Source organism: Acanthopagrus latus, chromosome 3 (assembly GCF_904848185.1).
Source record: "Acanthopagrus latus isolate v.2019 chromosome 3, fAcaLat1.1, whole genome shotgun sequence".
NCBI lineage: Eukaryota > Metazoa > Chordata > Actinopteri > Spariformes > Sparidae > Acanthopagrus > Acanthopagrus latus.
The window spans coordinates 819786-831350 of NC_051041.1; the positions used below are offsets into that span (position 1 = coordinate 819786).

General features: G+C 40.7%; 1 protein-coding gene and 4 gene segments (V, D, J or C); 2 read left to right on the plus strand and 3 right to left on the minus strand.

Annotated features, from left to right (window-relative positions):
* LOC119017301 (zinc finger protein 501-like) overlaps positions 1 to 11565 on the minus strand; it is a 108126-nt gene that overhangs the window by 11275 nt on the left and 85286 nt on the right. The gene's annotated exons all lie outside the window — the stretch shown is intronic.
* On the minus strand, positions 613 to 1915 carry LOC119017328. The segment is given in 2 exon segments: positions 613 to 1115; positions 1797 to 1915. A coding segment is annotated over 1 exon segment (282 nt).
* LOC119017325 lies at positions 6824 to 8102 on the plus strand. The segment is given in 2 exon segments: positions 6824 to 6986; positions 7203 to 8102. Coding segments are annotated over 2 exon segments (360 nt in total).
* LOC119017329 lies at positions 8468 to 9776 on the minus strand. The segment is given in 2 exon segments: positions 8468 to 8992; positions 9680 to 9776. A coding segment is annotated over 1 exon segment (279 nt).
* LOC119017321 lies at positions 10421 to 11154 on the plus strand. The segment is given in 2 exon segments: positions 10421 to 10680; positions 10788 to 11154. Coding segments are annotated over 2 exon segments (423 nt in total).

The following is an 11565-nucleotide window of genomic DNA, read 5'->3' on the forward strand; positions in this document are numbered from 1 at the left end:
GGAGTTCAGGATTAACATGTAGTCCAGATGTACTCAGTTCTTCTCCAGTTGTCTCTGAGTTAATGATGCCATATCTCTGCATTATGATCAGGTACAAATGATCCACTGCAGTTGGGTACAGGGCTTTAATAGCCACCACGAGGATGGGACATTTTACCCCAGCTGTAACGCTTCATATTGTCTTACAAATATTTGTCCACTGTAGTGCACACTATGCATAAAAAGGGATACATATTTGTATAGATGGTCTGTGTGTGTGTAGCATGAAGGGACTACAGTTTACAGTTCATTATGCACCTTGGATTGCAACATGTGAAATGAATTATCTTCATTACCTTGAAATAGTGCAGGAAAAACTCAAACATCCTGTTGTTTCAACTTGAATTTGTATAACTTTAAATAAAGTGTTAGACTGGAAACACAGATTGTACTTTGCATTTTTTAAAACCCTAACCCTGTGATATGCAGTTTAAACAACAACAAAAACAATCTAAATCTACATGTCAATATGTAAATGTGTAGGTCAGTATCATGATATGTTGAGTTCAGCTACAGTCGACTATATATATCATACATGTTGAAAAAGAAGGTCAAAGACATGTCACATTTATAATAAAGGTCATGAAATCTTTATTGTTGTAAAATGTTGAAACAGAAGCAAGAACACATTAATGTTGAAACATGTTGAGAGAAAGAGAGAACAGAGAGAGAGCTGAGAGCAGTATGAGAGTAAAACCAGCAGCAGAGTCCCAGTGAGTCAGGTCAGGACTGGGAACACTGGTCTCTCCTCAGTGTCTCTGAGACTGGAGTCTGGGAGCCCTGGGTGGCCTCACAGGTCACAGAGCCCACCTTCCTCCACTGGTCTGCAGGGAGCCTCAGGGTGCTGCTCCAGCTGTAGCGGCCGTCCTTCTCCAGCACCCCGGGGCTCCTGCTCTGCTCCCAGCTGCTGCTGCTGCTGCTGCTGCTGCTGCTGCTGCTGCTGCTGCCGTCCACCTTCCAGGACAGACTCCAGTCTGAGGGGAAGCCCTTGTTGGCCAGACACATGAGCGTGGCCTTCCCCTGCTGCAGCTCCTCACTGGAGGGGGGCAGCACCGTCAGGGTGGGACGGACATCACCTAGGAGACACCAATCAGCTTAGAGGACAGGGACCACACTGCTGTCAATCAAACTCAACCTGGACACCTTCACTGTGTGAGAGTTGATTTAGTCCTTTAAGGAGTTTCTGTCAGAGGGTTTTTCTGCTCCACCAGTCACTCACTCACACATCGTTTCACTTCCCTTTCAGAAACCTCTCATGCATATCAGCACACAAAGAGTCCTCATATGACCTGAAACATGTCAAACTACACTGGAAATAAAAGAGCAAACACTTTCTCATCACAATCATCCAAAACCTGAACTACATGTTACTTTAAAGTATTTAGTGGACACATACACAAAAACAGGAAATCAACCGACTATGATCAAATGTTCTGCATGTGGATTATTTAAAATCATCTTTAATACTGTTACCATCCAGGTGGAAAATAAACAATTCATGTTGGAAAACATTTGAAACAGTTTTATCTTTTCTGCACTTCAAGCTGTTTAAATGTCACTTTGGCAGGAATGTGTAAAGAAATGTTTAGTGAAGCTGCTCTGAGTTAGCCTCCATGATAAAGGAGCAGAATTAAAACATGAAGACTAAAAGTGTTGGAATTAAAACAACATATATTTATCTGCCTCAAACATCCCAAAACATAAGAATGAAAAAGTAACTTTACAGTTATTTATGTAGTATTTGTGCAGAAACTTACTTCCAAGTTCCAGTCTGGTTCCTCCACCAAAAGTCAACCACAGTGATACAAACTGACTGAGCCGTCGTACAAAAACCTCTGACTGTAGAGAGACACGGCTCTCTGACTCTGTCTGACTGAACTCAGCCTACAAGATTCACTATTAAAGTTTAAAATCAGGATTTATCTTCTGGCTTCATCTTTTCTATCTTCATATTCTTTAAAGAGTTTTTTTAACTTCTATTTCTGAAGTGAACTTTGTCTCTGAGCAAAAACTTATTATTCCAAAAAATAAATATAAACACAGAGAAGAGACTGTTTTCTTCAAATTTGACGATGAAAAAGAAAATTGTGACTGAAGTGATAAAAACATTTAAATATTTGACTTACTTCCAAGTTCCAGTCTGGTTCCTCCACCAAAAGTCAACCACAGTGATACAAACTGACTGAGCCGTCGTACAAAAACCTCTGACTGTAGAGAGACACGGCTCTCTGACTTTGACACAAACACACTCAACTGAATCAGTCTGTGACTGTAAAATATCATCAGCTGATATGAAGAGTGACGATAACACAGAGACACAGATTTACACAAAACACCTTTTTACTTCACATATGTTCATTCTTAAATTAAACTTTCTCTTCAAATTCATTTAAATTAGATAGATGATATTTTAAAACACTTTTATTTTAATAAGCATGAAGCCAAAATTATACAAAATTTGTGTTAAAATATTTTCTAATCAATACTCAGATAAACTGATTGATTGATTGATTGATTGATTGATTGATTGATTGATTGATTGATTGACTGATTGATACGCAGCATGATGAGAGTGATCCAAGTCCCTGTTGGAGTCAGTCAGAACATTTCCATAGAGAGCCACTTTGCATCAGCAGCACCATGCTCCAGTGCTCTGGGAGAGTTTATAGTCCTGAGAGTTGAACACTGGATGACTGACAGCTGTCCTTCATGACAACAGAAGACACAGAAATCCTCCTCATCAAAAACATGACTTTGACCTGCATCCTCATCTGGACTCTCCTCTGCTTCACTCAGGGTGAGAAAATCATGTTTCTGTCCTGTGAAAATCATTTGGAGTTTATCTGAGCTTCACCTCAGCGTCTCATGTCCAGTGTTTCTTCTCTCTCTTCAGACTCTGTTGGACAAAATGTTGTCTTGACTCAGCCAGCAGCCAAATCAGTGCAGCTCGGTCAAACTGTTTCTATTGACTGTAAGGCCAGCAGACAAGTTACTCAGTACTCTGGTGCTCAATACCACCTGGCCTGGTACCATCAGAGACCTGGAGAAGCTCCGAAAGCTCTCATCTACGTAACAACAGAGAGATTTTCTGGAATCTCTTCTAGATTCAGTGGAAGTGGAGCAGGGAATGGAGTTGACTTCACTTTGACCATCAGTGGAGTTCAGGCTGAAGACTCAGGAATTTACTACTGTCAGAGTCATCATTCCATCAACAGTCAAGCTGTGTTCACACAGGGAAAAACTGTCGTACAAAAACCTCCCTCCGAAACTGAACTGACTGCTGCAGCTGGAAGCTACTGCAGAGACTGATACACTTCACTCACACACACACACACACACACACACACACACACACACAAATGATGTTCAGTCCACATCAGCAACCTGAAACTTTCCTCAAATGAAGAGAACAGTTCCACTGAAGAAGCTCAATCAGACCATTAAACATTCACACATCTCACCAGGAGGCAGCTTTTAAACTCCTCCATCAGCACCAACCCCCATCTTCATTAGCTGTGCACCAGCAATCAAACAGAGCTTCCTTCTCCCAAGCAAATTCCATCTGAATCTAATGTTCTTGCTTCCTGAGTATACGGAACATTTGATGGTAAGCATCCAGTACAGTAAGTGGTAAGCTTTAAGCACTGCGACTTTGACTTTGTCAAAGTCTAGAATGTTGTCCGCCAGAAGTAATGAGTAAACCCTCTGCACTTTACTATTCAAGACACTCTGAACAACAGCATCCACAAATTTGTATCCATTTAGGCACAGAAGCCACCCGCTCAAACACTATGAAGAACTAAGTGGATGTTTTTATTCACGACAAAATCTGCAGACTTTGTGGCAGCTTGACTTCATGAGAAGGAGCTTCAATAAACCAACATGAACTCCATCTGCACCAGAGGTAACAACACACAGCCCACAGCACAAAACCCTGCTGCCATGGACAGCAACTCACTGCAACATCAGTTACAAAAGCACTACACCACAACAAGAACCAGTACAAAATAACCAACAAAACTGTGTCCACAAAGTTACCCAAACCCAACAAGAGCAACACACAGTACAACTGGCTACTAACAAACTGACTTCCAAACTACAGGCCACACAGGCTTCCTGCCACTAAGCCAACATCTAGAGGATACACGAAACCCACCTAACACTCTGCTCCAACACAAAGAAGCAAATATACCTAGCTGAAAAAAACACCAAAGCTACACGACTGCACCCATCAGATGAACATAAAACGAAACATAACACCAGAGCCAACATCCAGGCTGACTGACTGCATCTCTGGACAGAAGGTGGAATGTCGAGGACGAGAGACAGAGAGAGAGAGAACCTAGCGCTCTAATCCATCTTACTGATTATTCTTAATCAACCAGACCGCTATCACCTGTACAGGCAGCAGGACAAACATCAGCCACAGTGGCACATCCATGTTGTGTTTGTGTGTGTCGTCTCTGGGCTGTCTTCATCAAAGGTGCTGATGTGTACTATGTTGATAAAAGATTTCTGCAGAGGCCAGGCTGGGTGGAATGACAGAGCAATCTGTATTGAAACAGATCACGAGCCTGCGTCCGATCAGAGTGCGGCCGCACGTCTGGCGTTCTCAAATCTATGGCAAAGTAATGCCAAGCACTTTGTCCTCTGCCCTTTAAGAAATCCTAATGAGCCTTCGATCTTAAGAAATCTACCAATTACCACCACTCTTTCTCTGGTGTGTGGGCCTTTTTAGAGTCTATTTTCCACACCCGCCTACTTCTCCTTATTGGTCCCTTGACTAGATTAAAGGTCCATCTATCCAATGGGAGAAAAGAAGGATAGATCAACCTCACACCCCCTATGAAATAACTCTTGTGTGTGTTACTTAACTTTGCTGATGTCAGCTAAAGTGGACAGGATGGTCTCTCTATACTTTGATGACAATGTATAGTTGAGTCAGTTGTGAACCTCTGGTGTGGGTCCCTTTCTGTAGCTTATCTCTAAGAACACCCCAGAGCTGATTAACGACTCCTGAACATATGGACCTTTGCGATGTTGCATCCCCACACTTGTCTACGGGGGAGAATTTGGTCCTGTCCCGTTCTGTCCTGTCCCTATTTACTACTGTCTTAGAGCTTAGCATGTATAAGAAACACACAGACCCTACATGGGTTTTTAGATTTTCTGTTGTGTCTTCTAGTTTAACACAACCAGACGAGGCTTCCTTGTGTTCGTTATTGTCATTGTTATAGTTATATTCAATATTATAAAAACAACATAGACACAATAAACAGTAAATATAACGCCAGGAAAAGAAATTATATAAATGTAACATTTATATACAAGGGGATACAGGGGGCTTTTTACATTAAGCAAAAATATATGTTAGAGAAGAATAAAGGGTGAAATAGGTCAAAAATAAACAATATGATAACAAGTTAAGAAATAGAATGAACTTGTAAATATATATGTATATATAAACAAAATATTGTAAAATACTTCAACTAAAACTCTGATCGACAACATAAATACCATGTCAAGTATAATTAAAGTTATAGATCACACGTCTTTTGTCAGAAGTCTCCAGTATCCCCACTGAGTGGCAGTAAGGTGAAATTAATAGAATTTGATTGAGGTCGATGGCTGCAGCAGAGGAGGCTGCTGCTTCTGTCGGTCTTTCTCAGATCGGATGAAACTGATCTTGAAACTGGTTTCATTTCTCTTTCTGAGTCCAGTAACCATGGCAACAGACATCCATCACCGCTCAACCATGAAGACAGACAGGTTTCAGTCCTAAAAATGTCTCAAACTTTCCTGCATAAATTATTAAATCAGAGAGTAATCATTGTTTTAATGTTTGTTTTTACTCTTAAACACATTGAAAAATCAGTACAAAAACGTTAGATGTCCACTGCAGCAGCTAACACATGAAATTAATATTGATTTAATTAAATTAAATAATTTCCCAGTCTGGGATCATTAAAATAATTCTATCTATCTAACCCTGACCCATGTATCAGTCATAGCCTATAAAAAGGGATTCGGGAATAACTGGTAATTCCTTTGATTATCAGAAAACAAGTTAGTTGTACATTTTTTGCTGTGATTGAAAATTAATTGGTAAACTCCAGTTGACATCATGTGTCACTGGGTAAATCCTGTCAACTTGAGCCTACATTAAAATCTAATGTTGCTGTTCTTCACTCCACCATTTTTATGTATGATGCCATATCTCATAAATGACAAGGAGACACAAAGAATAATTATCAAAAATAATTATGGATAAGTCATCCAAATATCTGTCCACTCTAGTCAACAGCATGCAGTTTGACCACCGAATAAAACCCTCAGTATTTTCTGTACCTGAGAGGATGGGGTCCAGGGCACAGGTGGGGCTTTTCATTTCTGCCATGATGATAGACAGGCCCCTTGGAGACACATAGGATAAGTGAGACAGGGGTTGAGAGGTGAGGAGGGGGGAGGTGGGTAAAGGAGTAGAAGGGGTAGGGGCAGGAGAGGTGGACAGGTTGCTGTAAATATTATCAATTTTTCTTTGGAAAAGTGAGAGGAAGGAGTTGCCTTTATCGGTAGTGAAAGAGTTGGAGATGTTGTCGATGGGTTTAAGAAGTTTGTTTATGGTGAATAAAAAACGAGCTGCAATCAAATGTTTCAAGTTAAATTAATCTTTTTGCATGAAGTGTTCATTTTTTGGGGATCTAGCTGAGGAGGATTTAAAGAGTGAGTGTCCAGCAGTGAGGAGGAAACAGGCTGATGTGTTGAGTTCAGCTCCAGTTGACTGACTCTGTGTGTTTGCATATGTGTCCTGCCTCTCTGCTCCCAGCCGTTAAGAGGCCAGTGTTGATCAGTGGCTGTCCAGGCCTTTCACAGCCACTGACACGCCGGCAGCACAATGATGATGTCACTGCTTCTACTGCTGGCCACCCTGGGGCTCCTTGTTCAGGGTGAGACTCTCTGCTGAAAACTTTGCTTCAGGATGCCACCAGGTTCACCACAGTGATGTTCTGCTATGATGGAGAAACACTGAAACAAGCAGCATGGACCTTCTTCCATCTCTTCTCCATGTTAAACAAATCATCCTCTTCTCTTTGGATGTTGATCATCTTTCTTCAAACTGGATTTGTCTCAGTTACTCTTCTCCTCTTTTTCATGTTTTCCAGGTTCATCAGGAGAAATCACCCTGACTCAGTCTCCTGGAGCTCAGTCTGTTGCTGCAGGACAGACTGTTTCTATCAGATGTAGAACCAGTACAAGTGTTGGTAACAACCTCCACTGGTACCTTCAGAAACCTGGACAAGCTCCTCAGCTCCTGATTAATTATGCTACAAGCCGTCAGTCTGGAGTTTCTGATCGTTTCAGTGGAAGTGGATCTGACCCTGACTACACTCTGACCATCAGTGGAGTTCAGGCTGAAGATTCAGGAGTTTACTACTGTCAGCAGAGTTACAGCTTCCCGTTCACACAGTGAAAAAGCGTCGTACAAAAACCTCCCTCAGCTGGAGAGGAACTGATCTGACTCAACAGCTGCACTGACACTAAACTACAGAGGTTTCACTACAAGAATATCTTCAATAATAATCACTTTCAACATTTGAACACTAAATATACTGTATTTAATCCAAAAAGTTCTGCTTTTTATACTTTTAGTAAAACAGGGATTGAAACATTCTTCTGTCTGTAGATGCCAACCTCTGCTGAAATACTTCAGTTCTACAGTTTAATAACATGGACAGTAAAATTATTAATACGTTTTTAATCTTCTACCATTTTTCAAAGATACCCAAATATTTATCAGTTGAATTATAGAATTGAATCTATTAAACAGCTGGTTTCAGAAGCAGAAGCACCACATAAATATTTTGTAGGTTAAGTTTGTCGATCACACTCTTTTTATTTCTCTCTACGCAGATGATATCATGCTGTTTATTACAGATTTAGGACATAATATTCAAAAATGTTCTTGATTTACTTAAAAGTTAATGCATTTCCTTTGGATACAGTTGAAACAACAAGTCTTTATCATTATCTCACGCAGTAATAAGAGATGATTTGAGGGTTTTAATCAAATTGTTCCTCCCATGAGTTGTGTGTAAATGTATTATTACAGACAATTCTGAAGCGACTACAACAGAGTTTGTTTTTTGTTTTTTTTACACTCCTGATGGTATTTTATTAATTATTTTAAAAAAGTCATGAAGTTATACTACTGTCATCACTGGTTTGTACTCATTAAATTATAATTCTGAGTTTTGTCTGAGTTTACAACCTCCTTTAATATTCAGTGTATTTGGCTGCACATGATGTGATCTCACACATTTGTTTTAAAATCATCACAGCTCAGTTTGTCTCTGGAGTTAATAAAGTCACTGACACCATGAAGATAAAATCATTCACACACTTTGATAATAACAAACATGAAGACAACTTCTTTGATCAACACATCTTTATTATGTGGAAACAGTGAAATAATATTGAAAGGCAGCAACAAGCTGGTAAATATTGCTGCTGAAACATGTCAGATGACAGAGAGAGATAGTTACAGAGTGCAGACTGAGAGCAGTATGAGAGTAAAACCAGCAGCAGAGTCCCAGTGAGTCAGGTCAGGACTGGGAACACTGGTCTCTCCTCAGTGTCTCTGAGACTGGAGTCTGGGAGCCCTGGGTGGCCTCACAGGTCACAGAGCCCACCTTCCTCCACTGGTCTGCAGGGAGCCTCAGGGTGCTGCTCCAGCTGTAGCGGCCGTCCTTCTCCAGCACCCCGGGGCTCCTGCTCTGCTCCCAGCTGCTGCTGCTGCTGCTGCTGCTGCTGCTGCTGCTGCTGCCGTCCACCTTCCAGGACAGACTCCAGTCTGAGGGGAAGCCCTTGTTGGCCAGACACATGAGCGTGGCCTTCCCCTGCTGCAGCTCCTCACTGGAGGGGGGCAGCACCGTCAGGGTGGGACGGACATCACCTAGGAGACACCAATCAGCTTAGAGGACAGGGACCACACTGCTGTCAATCAACCAGCAGACACTGGGACACCTTCACTGTGTGAGAGTTGATTTAGTCCTTTAAGGAGTTTCTGTCAGATGGTTTTTCTGCTCCACCAGTCACTCACTCACACATCGTTTCACTTCCCTTTAAGAAGCCTCTCATGCATATCAGCACAGAGAGAATCATCAAACAGAATCAGCTGAAATATATCAAACTACACTGGAAATAAAACACATCAAACTTTCTCATCACAATCAGACGAAACCTGAACTATATGTGACTTTAAAATATTTAGTGGACACATACACAAATACAGAAAATGAACCGACTGCAATCAAATGTTGGACAAGAGGAGCATTTTGAACACTGCTGTCATTGAGGTGAAAAAATATATCTCCTCTTACAAAACATTTGTAAAACAGGTTTACAGTTTTATCTTTTCTGCACTTCAGACTGTTTAAATGTCACTTTGACAGGAATGTATTAAGAAATGTTTAGTAAAGCTGCTCTGAGTTAGCCTCCATGATAAAGGAGGAGAATTAAAACATGAAGACTAAAAGTGTTGGAATTAAAACAACATATATTTATCTGCCTCAAACATCCCAAAACATGACATACAAAATTACTTCACAGTGTATTAGTTAGTATTTGTGCAGAAACTTACTTCCAACATCCAGTCTGGTTCCTCCACCAAAAGTCAACCACAGTGATACAAACTCATTGAGCCGCCGTACAAAAACCTCTGACTGTAGAGAGACACGGCTCTCTGACTTTGACACACTGAACTAAACTTACAAGCCCTCAGGATAAAACTTTACTATTAAATTTGGAATTAATGATTTATTTACCATCTTAGCATTTCATTTTTAATACAACAAGTTTCTGAATTTATATTTCAACAGCAAACTTTGTCTCTTACTGACACATATTTGGGCAATAATTAAACATTTATTCGAAAAACAGACTATTTTCCTTCTAATATGTAGAAAAAAGAAAAAATAGAATCTGAAATAATAAAACCATTGAAACATTGGACTTACTTCCAACATCCAGTCTGGTTCCTCCACCGAACGTGTACCACAGTGATACAAACTCATTGAGCCGCCGTACAAAAACCTCTGACTGTAGAGAGACACGGCTCTCTGACTTTGACACAAACAGACTCAACACAATTAGTCTCTGATTGTGAAATATTATCAGGTGATGTGAAAAGTGATGATAACACAGAGACACAGATTTACAGAATGTATGTTTTTATTTCATACATGTTCACTTTTAAAGATTCTTAAATTACTCATTCCTTTAATTTAACAAGACAGACGACATTGTGAAACACATTTTTCAAGACGTTTCAAGCCAAAAGTCATAAAATTGTTATTGGAAATATCCTAATCAATAATTTGAGTGATTGATCCATTGATAAGCAGCATGATGAGAGTGATCCAAGTCCCTGTTGGAGTCAGTCAGAGCATTTCCATAGAGAGCCACTTTGCATCAGCAGCACCATGCTCCAGTGCTCTGGGAGAGTTTATAGTCCTGAGAGTTGAACACTGGATGACTGACAGCTGTCCTTCATGACAACAGAAGACACAGAAATCCTCCTCATCAAAAACATGACTTTGACCTGCGTCCTCATCTGGACTCTCCTCTGCTGCTGCTTCACAGGTAAAGTCCAGAGAATCAAACTCCTCTCCTCTATCAACATCCGTCCCTCTGAAATGAAGCCCACAAAACCATGACGCTGCTTTATGTTTTTGTCTCTGTGTCCTCAGAGTCCAGAGGTCAGATCACAGTGACTCAGCCTGCAGCAGTGAGCTCTGCTCTGGGAGGCTCCGTCACCATCAGCTGTAGGACCAGTCAACAGGTTCCGGGTTGTAACAGCGCTTACTGTTTTTACTGGTACCAACAGAAAGCTGGAGAAACTCCTAAACTGCTAATTCGCTACACCAATGAGAGAATGTCAGGGATTCCAGGTCGTTTTACAGGCAGCGGATCAAGGCAAGACTTCACTCTGACCATCAGTGGAGTTCAGGCTGAAGACGCTGCAGTTTACTACTGTCAGAGTTATCACTACATCAACAGTCAGCGTGTGTTCACACAGTGAAAAACTGTCGTACAAAAACCTCCCTCAGAAACTGAACTGACTGCTGCAGCTGGAAGCTACTGCAGAGACTGATACACTTCACTGACACACACACACACACACACACACACACACACACACACACCAAAACAACCCAATCAGCAAATGAATCATATATATATATATATATATATATAAACCTCCAGACTCAAAATGTAAATTATTAACTTTCATATGTGGGAAAAAAAACCAAAAAAAATCTCCTGTAAACACGTGACATTATTTTATGTAAACCCCTGGAATCTGGAAATGATAATCTGCACATGAAAAAGATGATCACGTGAAAACATTTTCATTTCTCATGTGGATATTTTCATCCATATGTGGGAAAAAAGCTGATCGGTTGTGAAAGTGTCCACTTCACACGTGAGATTATTGTTTCTTGACACATACTTTGTATATATTAT